This window comes from Syngnathus acus, chromosome 15 (assembly GCF_901709675.1).
Source record: "Syngnathus acus chromosome 15, fSynAcu1.2, whole genome shotgun sequence".
In the NCBI taxonomy this organism is placed as follows: Eukaryota; Metazoa; Chordata; class Actinopteri; order Syngnathiformes; family Syngnathidae; genus Syngnathus; species Syngnathus acus.
In genome coordinates this window covers 5,328,494-5,347,337 of record NC_051100.1, presented here as the reverse complement: position 1 = coordinate 5,347,337, position 18,844 = coordinate 5,328,494, and the positions used below count along the sequence as shown (strand labels likewise).

The 18,844-nt window shown below is 41.4% G+C and overlaps 1 protein-coding gene across 1 annotated transcript; it reads left to right on the top strand.

Annotated features, from left to right (window-relative positions):
• Positions 1 to 603: 603 nt before the first annotated feature.
• On the top strand, positions 604 to 4,436 carry emx2 (empty spiracles homeobox 2). The gene is made up of 3 exons (XM_037272378.1): positions 604 to 1,407; positions 2,171 to 2,355; positions 3,339 to 4,436. Exons 1-3 carry the CDS (start codon positions 1,017 to 1,019, stop codon positions 3,504 to 3,506), a joined length of 744 nt encoding a protein of 247 aa, XP_037128273.1. The 5' UTR covers positions 604 to 1,016; the 3' UTR covers positions 3,507 to 4,436.
• The last annotated feature ends 14,408 nt before the right edge of the window (positions 4,437 to 18,844 follow it).

The following is an 18,844-nucleotide window of genomic DNA, read 5'->3' as shown; positions in this document are numbered from 1 at the left end:
AATAATAATTATAATACGAAAAAAAGCTGATTGTAAGTTTTTATGGAATAAATTAGTAAAGTTTTCTCTGTTTAATGTTACTGACACATGTACAGGATGACAAATAATGCCTGCATTGTGTATGTTTCCAGAGACGCTTGACATTATTGAAGATTTCATTTAGGAGCGCGTATTACCTACATAACAACAAAAAGGCTCATCTTCATATTTAAAAAGGCGAATTAAAATCAATATGGATTTTCTTGCATGTACTGTATCCAGAACCATTGGTAGACGGCATACTTAAAAATGCAAAACGACGATTAATAGCAAATCTGAATTCGGTAATGTTCGATTTTCATTAGTTTACATCAGATTCTAATGCGAGCAATTTTTCAACGAGAAGTGACTGCTACTGTGGCGTCCCCAGTTCGGGGATAGACGAATTAAGGCCGACCAGTATAAATGGTCGAGTTCCGAAGATGGGAATAAACCACTAACGCTCGTTTCAAGTGCGGACGTGTCCGAGGCCTTCCCGTGCCTAAATTCCGTGCGTATATCGTGCGCGGCGCGCCTACGTGCACGCGCACGGCGGGGGTGCTGAGGAGCGGACGAATCGTGTCGGCGTTGTGTTCGAGTCCGCCTCTCTGAGCTCAGGCCGCTTTGCCATTGACGCACTTTAAAGCTCGTCGCTCCTTCTCCACCTTAAGGCGAGCGGCAGAGGCGGCGGCCAATCAGCATGCCATTAGAGGCTTCACAGGAAGCTGTTTATGGGAGTGCAGCGCTAATTAGCCTCATGAACTAACACATCTGCCCGCACCGAGTCACCGAGGAAAACGATCACATCCATGGATTAGTCTGGGAGCGCACGGCGCACTTTTGATTTGACGTCCTCCTCCAGTATCCATCGTGTCTGGTGTGTGCTGCGCTTTTGCTGAACTTCTTCGCGGCGCGCAACAACTTTCGCCTCTTTCCCAACTCTGGAGTATTTTCCGTGATAGCTTCCTCTTAAACTGGGGAACCCGGACCTTCACGCCATGTTTCAGCCCGCACCCAAGAGGTGTTTCACGATAGAATCGTTGGTTGCCAAGGATAATCCGGTAACGGCGTCCCGATCGGAGGAGCCCATCCGGCCGGCGGCTCTCAGCTATGCAAACTCTGGCCAGATGAACCCCTTCCTCAACGGCTTTCACTCCGGAGCCAGGGGCGTCTACTCAAACCCGGACTTGGTGTTCGCCGAGACGGTCTCGCATCAGCCCAACTCGGCGGTCCCGGTGCATCCGGTGGCCCCGCCGCACGCCCTGGCCGCTCATCCGCTCTCGTCCCCGCATAGTCCGCACCCTCTTTTTGGCAGCCAGCAAAGAGACCCCTCTACTTTTTACCCCTGGTTATTACACAGATATAGATACTTGGGACACAGATTTCAAGGTATGTTTTTGGATCACTTTTACGCACGGAAAGCACCCAAAGTTTTTGTTGAGAGCAAGAGGAAAGAATTTTAATGCAACATTGTTACAATTAAAAAAATGCTCACCGCCTTTCTATGCGGCGTTTTGAATTAAAACGACTGATTCGTTCAAATATTTGTATTGAATTATATTTTCTTATAAAAGATAATGTGTTTTATTTTGCCTTGTGCAATATATATTCCGATTGCAAGAGGAATCCTTCCTGCACACAATACATTTAAAATAACATTTTTTATTTTTTTATTTTAATTACATTTAGAGTCTTTTTCGATTGGATTTGTTTTTAATTGCGTTTTAATTATACGTTTTATTTAGCAGGTGGCGCTTTTGATTTAGGGTAGTCCTAGTTTTTTTTTTTTTTTTTTTAAATAGCCTTGATACTCGCTCATTGTGCTATATTTTGTACTACATATGCAAATATTTGTTTTTAAATTGGAGTGACAACAAATTATAATGAACATACTTTAAAAATTGACACGATGTGCCGTTTCTGCATGAATTATTTTTTAAATAGAAATGAATTAAATATAGTAGTTGCTTTGTTTTCGGCATGAGAAAGATGTGACATGACGTTAGATCATACCTCAATATTTTATTTTTCGTGATACCCACCCTGCACGACCACTAATCGTTGCACAGGCCCGCGGTGCCAATACCTTACGTTACGGTGTATAATTTAAAAGCAACCAAACAAACTGACTCCTTTTCTTGTTGGGCTTCAGGCAACGAAGCAGGTCCCGAGAGCTTCCTTTTGCACAACGCGCTCGCCCGAAAGCCCAAAAGAATCCGCACGGCTTTCTCTCCATCGCAACTCCTGCGGCTCGAACACGCCTTTGAGAAAAATCATTACGTGGTGGGCGCAGAGAGGAAACAGCTCGCGCACAGCCTTAGCCTCACAGAAACTCAGGTAAGACTACAATTTTGGATTTGTGTGATTTTTATTTACTCGTTTGGTGTGTGGACAATTACACCATGTTACATGATTATTATATGTGCATGTATCTGTTGTGACAGGGGAATTACATTTGGAGAATAGTTTAAATATTTACTTTTGCATATTAAAATGTAATCATTGCAATATATTGTGATATTTAGAAATAAACATTGATGACTGAAAATAGAGTTCATTTGTGCATGATTTGCTAAATTGTCTTTAAATTGAGTTGTGGGGAGGGGGGGAGGCAATATTTCCCCCCTCTCCCGCACGAGCTAATTTTAGACGGGGGTGCTTTGTTTCGAGGGGGACACTGAGAATGTTGCCTTTCAAAATGGAAGCTAAATGAAGAACTTAACCATTTTGTGGGCTCAGCAATTCAAAGGAAGGTCTCGGCCTCAGTGGGTCGCGCTGCCATATTCGCCACATTGTTCGAGCCCATCGGTCCAAATGACGCATCACGTCGTTCAATTAACACACTGAGGGCTTATTAAATGCGCCTCACTTGCCATTGAAGGGACTGACAAAGCTGCGTGGTCCAGACAATTGATCGATTTAGATGTTAGTTCCCCACGGTACCACTGATCAGCACGATGGGTGGATTTAGAGGAGTGTGTAAAATGTGTCACATCATGGAAATCCTTCTTGATTCCGATTTTGTTTTATTGGCCGTGTAAAAATAGCGCCTGTGAAGATAACCGACGCAGCGTCATCGTGGCCACTTTAGGACAAGCTCTAAATTGATATTGTATTAAAAAATTAACAGCTGGAGTTTCGTCGCTGCTTTTGATATTTGAAGCAATCCTGACAAATGTGAAATGTGGTATTATTTTTACCCTTTAATTTTCGGCATGGTTATTCAGTGCAGCCCTGTGCGTATTTACACATGATTTTACGCATTTCTGTTTCGGTGCTAATTATTCATTTCTACCCCCCCCCCCCCCCCCACACTTTAGGTAAAAGTGTGGTTTCAGAACCGAAGGACAAAATTCAAGAGACAGAAGCTGGAAGAGGAGGGCTCCGAGTCGCAACAGAAAAAGAAGGGCTCCCATCACATAAATCGCTGGAGGTTGGCCACCAAGCAGTCCAGTCCGGAGGAAATTGATGTGACTTCGGACGATTAAAACGAGACTCATATGTGCTTCTGAGCGCACGGAGGACACGAATACAGGATACCGTGGGAGGACAGTGGGCTCAAATAACCCGATGTCACATTTCACATCCCCGATGGGCAGCTGAGGGCGACGGAAGGCCGGCTGCTGCGTGGCCCAGCTGTCACCCTGCGGCTCCGTCAGTCCAAAAGAACCAGGAACATGGTACTGACAGATTGTGTGTCACCACTCGCCACCACCTGAAATATTCTTCTTTTTATCATTTTCCAATTCATATTGGACGGTTGCACTTCTATTTTTTCCCACTCAAGATACCAAAACTGCTTTTTAGAAAAAAAAAAACTTGAATTGCATGTTACTTGTTTTATTTTGACACAATCAAGAGGAAGACGAAACATTTTTTTATTTAAATCTATTTTCTAAGAGAGGTGTTGTAGGCCTACTTCTTTTTCAGACAGTGTGCAGTCTTTAATTCATAATTCTCGTGTAAAAGTGATTGTGAAAACATATGAAGTAGCAGTGCTTTATCGTCTTTTTTTTTTTTCAAGGAAAAAAAAGCAAAAATTGGTTTTCTAGGGTGGGGGGGGGGGGTGAAATTTAAGTGATGGTATATCAGGACGTTCCTTGAACCTCTAAAGCTTTACCAATGTGTGGTTGTACTTGGCCCCACGCAACCTTCTGTCAGGACGTGAGCCTCCACTCAAAGATGCCACAAGGACTAAAATGAATTATAGACACACAAACAAACAAAAAAAAAACCTCCAAGCACTGAGCGTATTCCATGTACAGAAAAAATATTGTTATTGTTTCTGTTAAACCCTCTTTTACAGAATGTAAATATTTTTTGTGTATGTGTTAAGTTTGCTACAATTTTAACACAAAGTATACTTCCAAGAAGTATGTAATTGTCAATATTTTGTCAATAAAGTTTTATCAATATGTCGCGCGCTGTAAAAGTCTACGCAGGCCTTTATTAAAAAAAAAAAAAGATTTAATAAATGAGTCTATAGCGGTTGCCGTTTTTCAGGTGCATTGTAAAAAAAAAATAAAAAAAAAAGCAAAAGAAGAGCTAATAATTTGCGCTCGATTCAGCATTTGTTTCTGCCATGATTGTGTGCAGCAGCTCCAAAGAGTCTCGGCGAGCTTTTGTGAAAGTGCAAATCAGTTTGGGCAATTATCATGCGAGTAATATGAGGGGGAGAAAGGGGACGCAATGCCCAGTGGTCCACTTTAATCTCTTAATCCGGATCCAAGGGGGCTTGGTTGGACATAATTTAGCACAATCTGACTAGCCCTCGCGACGCGATAAGGGAAGGTTGCAATGCGCCTCAAAATGGGATCTTTGTTTCAAATCTTGATTTGGTGCTGCAGCAACCGCAACATAACACTTTTTAGGCCCACGCACACTTGAATGAAGTACAACATTCAACCTAGCTTTTTTTTTTCTTAACGTGTTTATTTTTAGATGAGGATTTTTTTTTTTTTTTTGGTAACAGGCAATTCTTAATCGGTTCATTTGATTATAACAGCAAAATAAATCTTTAGGGAATTAGAGGTGGGGGAAAAAAACTAAAAGCTTCATTACAAACCCAGTTTTGAAATAGGGGGGATTAGAGCACTGAAAGGGTCCCACAATAGTTAGAAGAAAAGGTTTCATGCTAATGAGGTTAATGCCGTTTGTATCTCCGGACTCCACAACTTCATTACTCCTATCTCGGGCAACACCGAGCGGCTCAGAGCCTCACAATCCACTCGAGCTTTTCCCCCTCCCTGCCTATAAAGACGGATTTGATAGTGGTCCTGTTCAAACTAGATAATTATATCTTTTCAAGTTGGAATTAAGATAAAGAAAGTGCAGTGGAGGCGGTGAGCCTTGATCCGCCACAAACAAAATTTGGCGCACCCTCTGTGCGCCTGTGTGGACACACTGGAGACAGGACAGAGTCTCATTAGAGCCTGCCACCATTTGATAAATTTACTGCAGAGATTTTAACCTGCAAATCCCCCTTTTCACTCTTATTATTATTATTATTATTTAATTCGCATTATACGTTAGAGAAATAAATGCATGGGGATATACTTTATTATATGAATTATATTATATTTAGCAAACAAAAAAATCACAAATATTTATAATAAAAATAAAACATCCATAATCTTTAATGCTTATTTATTATAATAATGAAAACGTAACCATAAAAATTGTAGTCAATAAAATTCAGCTTTGTGTGTGATTTGAAAAATTGCTACAACCCGCAATACAGGTTTAAAATGTGCGTAAACGAATGTTGGAGTAGGCAAAATTCCAAACATTGTGTACTCATCACCCATAATGACATCTCGAGTTCTCGCTTTGATTATGCTATCCCTTGTGTACTCCGCACAATTTTCAGCATTAAACATTTAGTGAGCTATGTGAAATAATTATCCTTCAGTGAAAAGAGTAGTTGCTCCTATCAAGTGACCCCCACTGACCCAAAACCTCTAATCTGCAATTAGTAGCTCTAATGACGTCCGCTGACAGCACTAATGTGAATGGAGGCTGCATGCGCGAGGGAGGGGAAAACACCGGACATGTTCAATGTCGACTTTTATATTCATCAGCAGCAAATTATGTCGAGATATCACATATTTATTTGGTTTTTTTGGAAGCGTGGAAATTGTTCATGATGGAGCGTCTGTAGCGGGCCGCAGCGCGTCCGCGGACCCGCGCGTCACGATCGACTTACTTGAGCTGCCCCGTTTCCCAAATTACCACTGAAATGGATCCATGAAACGAGAGAATGGACCCCACACAATTCTTCTCGACCTTGACATAAGGCGAAGCGATAAATATACAAGACAAATGAGCAATTACAATCAGCCTTCAAACGGCGTGCATCATAATGAATTAAACATAGCAGCCTCGTTTTCAGTTTCTTTTTTTCTTCTTCTTCTTTATTTTTATTAATAAAGGAGGTAGACATGATGTGAAGCGATGAGTTTACAAACGCGGCACTTTCCACTCTCAACCAGTGCAGTCGGCACTTAGACGCATTCACTCCGCTTGGATTAACAATTCATTTACATTTCGAGACAGGTGCAAAATATACAACAAAATGATCACAATAATAATGACGGGAGTCATACTTTCGTTTTCCTCTTTGTTGTGCCTTTCGTGTTCACCTTTGATCACATTGCGTAAACTCAGCATCTTCGTGCATACGCACGATTAGTCACGTGATAAAAGTCACGATTTAAACGCAGGGATGCAGAGTGCTCCAGAAGAAATTAAAAATACATTATTTCTTTTTGGCTTCATCTCCATGCGTGGTGTTTCCTCTGCAAGCATTGTGACATAAGAGCTATTCTCCCCCCCCCCCCCCCCAAGGGAACAGGCACAACTTTTACGGCCCTGTTACAGCCTGCTGAAGTCCCACAGATTCCATGAGGTTTATTTTCTTTAATGAGGTGTGTGTGTGTGTGTGTGTAATGTGATGCTGTTTCATTTGCATATAAGTGGCATGTTTTCCATCCGTCCGCCAGCTCTGAAGGGAGCAATTGTAGACCCCCCCCTGTCCTCCAAAATTACAAACATTTTATATGTGCAAGCGGCTACATTCCCCTCAGTCCCTTAATGTTTAACACATGGTGGACTGTACACCTGATAAAATACCTCAGGGGCCCTGCAGTTTGGAAAATCCTCAATTCGCTCCCTAAATAAAACAAACAATGGCTTCGCTAAATATATCACATGTGTCTGCTGAACTATTCTGCATCTTTTGACCTGTGAGTCCCCTCTCTCATCATCACTACTGATATGAGAGTCATCTGTGAAGCGCCAATGGCTATTTAGAAGCTACTAATGCCGAAAGTATTTTATTTACGATCATGACGTTACACTGCTGCCACTTAATTGTGACTGCAGGAGTTGAGATAAAACCGGCACGGTGAGACAGGTGTACACCTGTTTTGCACCCCGCACAGTTTCTCTGTGTCTCCCCCTCTTGGTAACAAAGTGGTGGAAAAGTCAGCCCCCCCCAATATATCAAGTTTCTGGTGGCGAAGTCCGGGTGCAAATGAGAGTCTGGAAAGTGAAGCAAGAGAAATATAGCAGTGGTAGGAGTGTTTGTATTGGGATGGGTGGATAGCTCACACTTTTATTTCAGCACGATGAAGCCTGCAAATATATTTAAAATACAAATTACAGATCTATAATTCGGTCAAATGAAAATACACTTGGGATGTATATATTGTCATAACTTTTGTAATAACAGATGGACCTCAAAATTGGAACAGACCAAAACTATTGTGATAGCGTGAGGGGTTGTCTGTCTTTGGATGCACAGGAAAAACTGTCGGTGAGCAACCCTGAACACATTGAGAAAATGGATGGAATAAAATCACGATATTACAAAATGACTTCACGTCAGTTTGTCGCTGTGTCTGCAGCCCAATCAAGACATAGGCAGAACTCTGAAATGTGAATCCGACCTCTACGCCAAGTCTCATTAGAACCTTTTCAAGTGCTGTTTGTGGTATCCGTGCGAAACGGGGCCAACTGCTTGATCAGTCCTGTCATAATAGTAGCCCTCCAAACACAACAAACCCTTAAAGTTCGTTTTAACATGACTAATATTCCCAAACAATATTTTCCATGAGTCTTTCTGTGTGGTACTCACCATGTCCTCATGTACTGTATTTTGTGGCCAGGGAGCGAGCGGGGATGTGTGCACTCTGTATTCGCTTCTTTAAGTGGAAAAACGCTCAAACGGTATGACTGGCAAAATAGTCGAAGAGTTTTAATGTCCTGATGATGCTTTTAGTTTCAGCGTAAACATCAAAATAGCTCTAAAAAGCGAAAGACAAATCGCTTTGACTGTTTGACATGGAAATATAGATTCAGGATATGGTCCTGACCCTAGTTTTAAACCTTAGTTTGAAACCCTAACCCTAGTTTTAAACGCTACTTTATAACCCTAGTATGAAACCCTAGTTTGAAACCCGAACACTCATTTAAAACCCTAACCCTAGCGTTGAACCCTAATGTGGAACCCTAACCCTAGTTTTAAACCCTACCTTGAAACCCTAACCCTAGTTCGGAACCCTAACCCTACCTTGAAACCCTAGTTTGAAACCCCAACAAGCATTATGGTTGTATGCTCATAATGTGTAACATCGAGTTAACTTGTCATGTTTGATAGGAGTCAACTTGGATGATCAGTTTCTAAAGAGGAACACGTTTTGACTTCAGGGTGTAAATGATCAGTTGTCATAATCCTCACCGAGACATCTCTGATTGGCTAATGAACACTTCAGCCGCCCAAACGATAATACCTGCTAATCATTCGCGTCCATTCACTCATAATGTTTCTTCTCACCGCTGTCGAGTTTAGCTATTGAAGAAGAGGGACGCTAACATTGTGTAATGATCTCAAGCAGCCATGACTGATGAATGACAAACAGAATGGCGGCTTGAAATCCATACAGTTAAGGTTTATTACATCATATGGCAGCACAATGGACCAGAGACATTCATTTGAGTAGTTAGTCGCTAACACGCTCTGGCAAACCTTCTCGCTGTCCTTTGACTGGTGCTCCGGAGGCTAGTTAAAAGGTGTGTGATTCCCACCATGATTCTAATTAGATCTCTGACTTGGGTCTAAAAAAAAAAAAGAACCGCATAGAAGGATAAAGGTGCTAAAGAAGCTAAATCACACCCTGGCTGCACCTTGGCCAGAGTTGTCCCCTGCTTCATCCTTTGCAGCAGAAAAACAAAGTCTTGCGGGCTAATGAAGTTTGTAATTAAGGAGATTCTGCCGGGGTGAATGAGTAATTAGGACGAGGTTTCTCTGGGGTGTTAGCGGTGGCCGGGCTCAGTCGAGGGTAGAAGTACGTCCACATCATCATCTTTTAATTCACATTCACAACATCTTTAATGGGCTTTCTTTTATCATGTGTAAATGTGCTGATGTGAAAAGTTAGAATATAATTTAAGATCAGTCACCGCATTAAAAGATGTGCCTCCCCACCAAGCATGCAGGCAACGGCACGCCGCGATGGTTACCGCCACCGTTACGGATCTTGGATGTGTTGTGAAATCAGATATAGTTGGAGGGAAAATGGCTGAGGGACATGACTTCGCTCTGTTCACAGCGAAGACATGTCCGTCCTAATTATCACATTTACTTCAGATTGGTTGACTATGCAGCTGATAAAGAAAGTTCACCTGGCCTCAATTAACTATATTTATCTGAGATTATCCCTCCATGAGATTTCTGCTCTGGCAAAAAGATTAGCGTCAGTAAGAGTTGCATATGCAGGATGAATACATTTTTCACACGACGTGACATCTTCAAAGGAGAAGAAATTAAATCAATGAAATGGGAATGAAGAAGAGCTGGATTCCGGTGATTTGATGGCGGCTTGCTTTAAAATATGACATTCTGTATATTTATTGTCATGAAACTTATTTGGCAATCAATTGGCTGCGTTCTCTAATATCTTTTCTTTTTGAACTCGTTCAGTGCCATTGACGGTTATAGACGTCAACGATATTAATTGGGTTTGCAGTGAATGAGTTAAGGGTGACCCAGAAAAACTACATGGTGTTAGATTTTAACCACTTTTATCAGACGCAAATGTATATCAAATATGAATAATAATAATAATAAATAAATAAATAAAAATCATAAATAATATAAAAATAATACAAATGAAAATCATAAAACAAAAAATAAATAATAAATGATACAAATATAAAAAATACAAATAGTACAAATAAAAATCATAAAACAAAAATTGTAAGCTACCTGCTTTCAAACGAAGAAGTCAAGTGTTTTATTATCTGTTTCTAGTGAGTGACATTTCTCACTGATACAGTGGAGAGTTAAGAGTCAGAGGTGGACACTCTTGATCTCAAGTTAACCTCTCCACTCTCTAAAACCATTGACACTGTTTCGACTGGCAAATGTCCCGCTGCGAGGCACAACACCTGGGCTGTGAACTCATGACCTCACAAATCTGAGTCTCCCCCCGCCTCCTGGTCAGCTGGAGGATCAGCATGGACAGACAAGTCCAACACTCTTCATTTCCTGTTTTGCCTGCAACCAACCCTTCCCACATAGACAAAAAAGATGCTTCCTGTGTTTCAGGTAAGACAAAGGTATGACCTTGCAGATGATTTATTTTCACTGCAGGAGCAGCGCTCGAAGGGAAATTATTTTAGATATATTCCAAATGTGAACAGGCACAATTGTTATCTCACACATAATATCAGGATGATCTTTATTCAGGATTGCACTCAGACACACACAAAAAAAGGTCCAAGATAGATGTAGACTCATTAGAGGTTCAGTAGAACAGGTGTTTGTCAGCTCCAGGCAGACCTACATGGAAGAGGCCTTTTCATTTCCATTACTTCCTCACACATTAGTCTTAGCCAGTGGCACCAAGTGGAAGCTTTGCCCGGGCCATCCTTCATCTTCCAGTGTGACCCCCCCCCCCGGTGCTGCAGGCGAGCTAGGAGATAGCAGGATTGCAAAACCACTTTTGGAATCCAAAATATTAGTTTTGGGGAAAAAAAAAAAGCCCCGGTGGCCTATAAATAGCAATTATCTTTTTTTTAGGATAATAAAACTCTAAAGTGCTTGATAAGATGGTTTCTCTCGCTAATTGGCATGAAAAAAAGTATTACGCAACTAACTGGGACGCCCACTTGCACAATATACTGATGATATCCAAAACAAGTGTATCACATATTTTGGCGTTGAAAATGTTCAGTGTTAATTTAACAATGATTAGTGCTTGTAGGAATCGAAAACTGTTCTGTAGTACCGTTTTATTTTGACTCTCTTACGTCACTAAATTGAGGTAACCTAAATAACGCACAGGGTATGTTGCAGTAAAGTTCTACACAACTGCAAATAACAATCGGGCCACTTTGACACTGAACGTTATCGTATTTGTATCGTTTAGTTATACTATTGTCCAGGCGGCCATATTTAGTGCTTGCTGAACACAATATGTGCCTCGAGGGGGAATGGTGCAGGATCACAGGATGTTTGGAATTTAGATGATATCAGAAAGCAAGTTCTTATCAGCACCTTATCCATCGCAGCTAAACATGGTTTAGTTGAGTGCTCAGTGACTGGTAGAAGCTCAAAGATCTCAAGAAAATGTCAACAGAGGTGGAGTTGGCACTATGCGGCAAATGAAAAGTCAAGTTGGATTTATCTGATAGCACACGCCGCAAGGTAAAAGGCTGTCACTGAGAACTCGGAAGAATTTTTAGCTAAAATTGCTGTTTTGATCACAGAATTTACTTTACTGACTCCATTGAGATTCCAGAATCAGAAGCCGAATGGTCATCGTACACCTTTGAGAAAAAAACACTCCAATCAGCAGCCATTTTTTCTCTTTATAAGGTGACTCGGTGTAAAACGTTAACCTCATTAAGCTCGCTCACAACTGAGATGCATAATTATCCCTGAGAGGATAGCCAGTGTTAATACAAATTAGACTGCTAATTAAGCTGCTGAGACTGGCCATTGCATTTCCCACAGCAATGAATCTGTGCAAGCATTATGGTGAATTAGAGCGCTTGTTTACCATCACAAGTGCCTTTTTTTTTTAACTTAACAATTTGTCACAAGCCCCACAAGTGCGCTACGTTTCATTTATATGTGACCATGCTTATTTCACTCAGGTGTTTGAGGTCTAACTACGAAAGACGTGAATTTTATTTTCTCACTGACTTGGAATGAGGACCATTGGCTCCTTTCGCCGCTCATAAAACGCCAATGTGAATGACAATTCAATGCATCTGGTCATATGTGCAATAAGGCAGTTAAGTGGTCTTTAAAGATGCCTTAAATGCCTCCTCAAGCTGAAGGAAACTTCTTTTCATTTTTTCCTCCGATCGCGCTGAGCTGAAGAGGAATAATAAATCTGTCTGTTTTCAACATTCCTCCTCAGATCATACGATACCTGAACAGCGAGTCAAGCAATCCAACTTTAAGACCATTTTATTTATTTATTTTTATTCTGCCCTGGATGTTACGTTGGACCGCGCTGTATGTAAATGTCATTTAATTCGAATTAATTCAATTTTAATAATTCCATTGAATAATGAATTCATTCAATTTTAATCAATTTAATTTATTTACTATTTTATTTCTTTTTATTCTGTGCTGGATGTTGCATTGGAACGTGCTGTAAGTAAATTGCAGCTTTAAAGGTCCAAGTGTAAAAAGCTGCAGGCTTGAGAAAAAAAAGTTTTTTGGGCCGTGCACAGAGATCTTTCTTTTCTCTCGGCCTTCGCGTCGTACGGAGGAGACGAGCATGCCGCTGGTTGCGTGCCAGCTCGGACTCCTGCGGTTTCACGCATAACAACCTTGCATGTGCACGGCGGCTCTCAGTAAAGCATTGATTTAAGAGAGTACTTCTTCTTTCCACAGCTTTAGCAAAACAAGCCCCTATGTTTGGATAGACCTGGTAAGCAGCTCACTGACCTGAGCAATGGGTCAGATTAAGTTTGAACCCCCCTCCTCCTCCTCCTCCTTCTCTCCTCTCAATCCCCTGTGCAGAATGAGGAAAGGGAAAGTGCTCTTCAGGGCAGGCAGGCCTGACAGCCAGGTCAGAGGAGTCGCTCAGGAAAACAGGAAACTGACAAGAGAGACAAATGATAGGTCTCACCCAAGCATGGGCGTTTAAGCGTTCTGCCACTAGGCGAGATCAAACATAATTGTCGCAAGACCTAGTCTTTAAAACGGACCCGCATCAAGATGTCCTCTGTTTTCACTATTTGAGCCATTTTAAGTACAGTGATGTCAATGGAGAAAAACAAATGAAATCCATCTGCCATTCTTTTTTTTTTTGTAAATGAACATTTCAAAATGTAAATCAAATTTGCAGGGAAGTTTGGTCTGGATTTTTGTGCATGTCTCCACTGACCCGGAACATGAAATGCATGAAGAGAAGAAGATGGATTTGACCATGGCTAGATAGCGCTGGCTATATGTGGAGGAGTCCAAATTTGGTCATGAGAAAAGTCGGAGCATTAAACAAGCTGAAAGGGAGCAGACTGAGTCTTGAAGAGATGAACATGAGGGACACGCAGAAAAGAAGGAAGTTCCATCTTGTCTGTGATGTGAATAGTACATTCAGTCCATCTCCCTCAGCCTGCTCATTTGTCAAGTCATTCACGAACCAGGAAGTTAGACTGCCAACTAATGAACAGAAGGCAGAATGAATAAAAGGCACACACAGATACAGTTCAGTCATTTCCTTCTTTTCATCCACCAGAAGCTCAGGTCACTTCAGTCTAAAGCAAGTCAAGCCTTGTCAAAGGCCATTTTGGTTCCTTAAGTTCATGTCAAACATGCACGATGCACATCTCACCATCCAGAGATAGATAAATAGATAGATAGATAGATAGATAGATAGATAGATAGATAGATAGATAGATAGATAGATAGATAGATAGATAGATAGATAGATGGATGGATGGATGGATGGATGGATGGATGGATGGATGGATGGATGGATGGATGGATGGATGGGTTAGGTAGGTAGATAGATAGATAGATAGATAGATAGATAGATAGATAGATAGATAGATAGATAGATAGATAGATAGATAGATAGATAGATGGATGGATGGATGGATGGATGGATGGATGGATGGATGGATGGATGGATGGATGGATGGATGGATGGATGGATGGATGGATGGATGGGTTAGGTAGGTAGGTAGGTAGGTAGGTAGATAGATAGATAGATAGATAGATAGATAGATAGATAGATAGATAGATAGATAGATAGATAGATAGATAGATAGATAGATAGATAGATAGATGGATGGATGGATGGATGGATGGATGGATGGATGGATGGATGGATGGATGGATGGATGGGTTAGGTAGGTAGGTAGGTAGGTAGGTAGGTAGGTAGGTAGATAGATAGATAGATAGATAGATAGATAGATAGATAGATAGATAGATAGATAGATAGATAGATAGATAGATAGTCAAGAGGTCCACCAATAATTATTGCGCAATGAAGTGTCAAGTTTGTCTTAAAAACAACAAAGTATTCAATAAACAGCAATTAAGGGAAATATTAACTTGAGTGACTTTTTTATGGAAAACCACAAAGTAAACATTGTGACAAAGCACATGTCTGAATGAACTATTGAACCTGCTCTTTGCAGTAAGTTAGTTATGTATTATATATTTTCTCCAGACAAGCTGGAGGGAGAATGTCTGCCTGCCTGTGTGTGTGTGTGATGACTCAAGTGCTGCTTTTGGCAAAAAGTAAAGATAAGCAGAGGGTGGATGGGGCAGGTAACATATTGCAGCACAATCAGCAAACAATCTGGGGCGCCGTTTAGTGGTGCCGTAAGATCTGCTAAACTGGCCCATAATTTCCCTTGTTGTAGGCCATGCGCTATTGGAAGTGGAAAGGGGCAGGACGAGGGGAGTGCTCTGCCAGAGCCCAGTTAATCTCAACCTGGGGCGGCACGTTCGCTTTTGATGGAGGCCAGAGATAGGACATGGAGGCTTGGGAGGATGAAAGATCACCCACACCTGCGAGGGAGGGGCTGCCAAAAGTTACAGCTCACTCAAAGAGGCCATTCTACCGCCCGCCGCTCCATTTATCAAGAATGATGAGGGCAATGGCGTGAAAGATATTAACGACTAGTACAAATAAAAAAATCATTGGCAACAGGTGAACTCAACTTTTATCACCTTGTATTTTGCAACGTAAAACGAATAAATGCGTCTATCTATCTGCCTTTTTTTTTTTTTTTTGTATGGTGAGGTGTCTGTGTCCAAAATCCCCCATAATCCTTTTGGAGAGGAATATGAAGCAGCACCCCTTGAGGTTTGCCCTCTTTGGCTCCCCGTCTTGCTTGCACACATCAGACTCGTCGGCGCTATCGACAACATAAAAGTAGAACAGAATAAATACAGTTAAATGGATACTCCACAACATTAAGTAGACCTGCAAAATAAAAAGAGGTCTTACAGTGAGCGAATTCACCTTACTCATATTTATGGTTTTGCTTGAACAGTAAATGATAATTGGGGCCAATTTTCCTATTTAAAAAAAATAATTTACCTGTGTTCACCCCCACAACGACGCAAACACCCGCGAGACTTTTGTGTTTGCGACCATTGAGGCATTTTTCTTTCCAGAAAAGTTTAGTTGCAAAATAAAGCTGAGAATCATCATCTTTGTTATTAAAATTAGCGGCCAGAAAGTCCAACTCATTGTCAAGATCTGTCACAGGTCGTTTCCTTGTTTTAATGATGTCATAGTTTGGGTTCGCGTGCCTGTGTGCTCGCCCCTCCTCTCCTGTGCCCTGATCAGTGGGATCAACCTCACCTACCTCTCGTTAGCTGTCTTGTATTTAAGTCCTGTTTGCCCTTTACTCCCCTTTCGGATTGTTTGCGTCTCATGTCTTCTTGTTTTTCTAGTTGCTTGTCTGTTCTCATCTTGTTTGGTCTTTCTGTTCAGTTATTCTTGTCCCTAGGCGAGCCTCTACAGTCTGTCTTTTGAGTTCCTTCAATGAACCCTGGTCCAAGCTGCATTTGGTCGTCCAGCTCCATTCACTTCATGACACTCATGAACTCTGAGAAAAGCAGCAGGTATAAAATCAGCATGGAACTTTTTCCAACCCAAACCACAGACAGGTGTAAATGTTGTTAGCTCCACATAAATAAAAGCTTTGAGGGAGTCTTGTTTTCATCTGTCCTTTTGCTCTTTGCCATTGGTAATGCTCCGCTCGGCTAGCAAGCCAGACTTCGCCGGGAGCGGTGCACATCTGGATCTGAATTTGAAAGCGTGTATGTGAGTGTTTGCGTGTACGCGGAAGTATTGTGCATGTCTCTGTGTTGTGTTGTCATTACATGTATGGACACATTCTGGCGGATACTGATCCTACAATCACAAAAACTTTCCCCCAAAAAATGTGGGAAAAGTGATTGTGTTCATTTTAAAAATGATGGACTAACAGATTGAGATGTTTTACAAATGATACTTATATGTCGACTCTAACTTTTACCTTCCAGGACCTGTGACATCAGCGGAATGTTCTTATAGTGTCTTTTGGATTTTCATGCTTTCATATCTCACCGGCAAATCTATGCTTATAATTCTGAGGGCATCTGGAGATGTGTGTGTGTGTGTGTGTGACTCTCAAAAGTTGCCATACACACACAGACCACAACATTTACACAGTCTAATGAGGCTCGATACAAGCTGTATCCAAAATTGTACAATGAAAATAATGCTCATTTTTGAGTGACGCTGTCAGAAAATTAGTGTAATTGTATGAGTGCTGAGAACGTTTACATTCATGTTATTCTACAAGCCAAAAGTACGGAATGTTAACATTTTAACCACATGTAATAGCAGAGCTATTTTACAACAAATTGGAACAAAATGTGCAGCTCGTCGTAGATACGTGAGCTAGGAATTTTTTCGGTCCAAGCAATTATTGAATCTTAAACATTGTGTATCCTACAAAAAGTTCAACCGTAATGATCATTTGAAAGGTGGAAGGGTAACAAAAAAAAAAATACTGAAGCCCCATTTATTTCAGAGTATTCGTACCAGTATCGACTGCTCTATTGTGGCTGTTTTACAATCAGGAACTAACAATTAAAATTGTCATTAATTTCCTGCAGTATGTCATGAAAATTGATACATTGGAATGTAAAGGTATTTTTCAAAAACTACTTTTGGGGAATATTTTATAAACCAAAAGTACTAGCGGTATCGGTTCTTGGTATCGGTTCCGGTGGCTAGTCAAGAACTGAGTACTCTGACTGAAAAAAGTGGTATCTAACATCCCTAGTTATGAGTGTGCAAAGTTTAAGAAGCTTGCTCGGTGACGATTGAACAGGTTTAACATTTCCGATTGTTGCAACTTACTGTCGTGGATCGGGAAGGGGAAAATGACTGATACTTGCTAGACGGATGAATCAGCGCAAGGTTAGGGATATGAGCAGTTGTAATAATTGGCTCAACTTTCCAGCCTTTGGACCTTATGGTGAAAGGTGGTGTTTCCAAAAAAAAATTAACTACCAGACTGAATGACAAATAATGAGGCGGCTCGGTCTTTCTTCTCGGCCGCATCGCTCGATTGTGGAGCGCCGTTGTTGGGTGTGAGAACCAGTCACTGGGATATATTACCACATGGAGGGCAAAGCAATTGTGTGTACAGCCATTGCCTCTGCAGGGATTAGTGGGGCCATTAAGTGGCAACAAGTAGCGGCGGGGGGCCTCATGCCCTCCTCGCTCATTAACTCACCAGCAGCTGCCCTCACTAGCAGCTCTCCACCGCTGCCACGCTGTTCCGCCAGCACCCACATAGCAGACACGCTGCCAGCCCATGACCTTTGACCTTCTGTTTGTTTAATTGCTAAGAAGATCGCTTAATTGCAGGATGTTTGGAAGATCACACTTTTTTTTTCTCTTTCAAAAACTAAAAATGTCACCTGCGTTTATTCAAATGAAAGATATTCAAGGTCTTTAAGTTTTTTTTTTTAAAATAATACGCAGGAGTCGGAGAATTGTGGCGAACACACTAAAATATGCAGCCTTTCCCGTTCTCGCAGACCTTTCATCTACGTGTCCTGTATGTGTGTGTAAGGGTATGCAAAGATAGCCAAGACGTTTCCGTCAGGAAGCTCTAAACAGCTTTTGATCAGCGAAGAAAGGGGTGGGGAGGTGTTCAAGCACTACCCAGAATGCGGGGCCCAGGGCTGTGGCCCCAGGGCTCCGATGAGCTGCCGCATGCACAGCAAGCGGGGAAATAGGCGGTGGAACTGCCTAGTAATGACAAGCTGGGAATGCCTCTGTACAAACACCCACCTTTGTGAAGTTTGTGACGCCCTCAAGGGATCATTCATTTGTAGAGGAATCCATATCACAAATGGACTTTTGCTTTGGTCAGAAAATAACAGGTGCACATGCATGGAGTTGTTTGTCAGTGTAGTAACAAGTTTTGTTTATTAACAGAGTTTTTATATTTTGGGGTTTATAGATTTTGAGCATATGTGACTGGCATCATCTGGAACGACTTTTGGTCCCCCATATCGCAAGTGGAGTTGTTCTCTTTAAATGTTTCCATAGGCAATAAAACGGAGATCATATTACCTAAGTGGCAATCAAGACAAAACTGCTGGAAAAACAATGTGCCGATTTGTGATAGCTGCATCATTCAATAAGAATCAAATTTCAAGCTCATTACGACAATGGCTTCCTTATTTATTTTTTCAATTTGAGGATCGTTTCCCTATCGAATAGCAAAATCGTATTTGTAGCCCACAAATCAGGTGAATCGTAAACATGATTACATC

Excerpts from the sequence above, each read along its gene's own strand:
- emx2 (XM_037272378.1), top strand. The coding sequence starts at position 1,017 with ATGTTTCAGCCCGCACCCAAGAGGTGTTTCACGATAGAATCGTTGGTT. Across the intron at positions 1,408-2,170 it reads CTTGGGACACAGATTTCAAG|GCAACGAAGCAGGTCCCGAG; the intron begins GTATGTTTTTGG and ends GTTGGGCTTCAG. Across the intron at positions 2,356-3,338 it reads TTAGCCTCACAGAAACTCAG|GTAAAAGTGTGGTTTCAGAA; the intron begins GTAAGACTACAA and ends CCCACACTTTAG.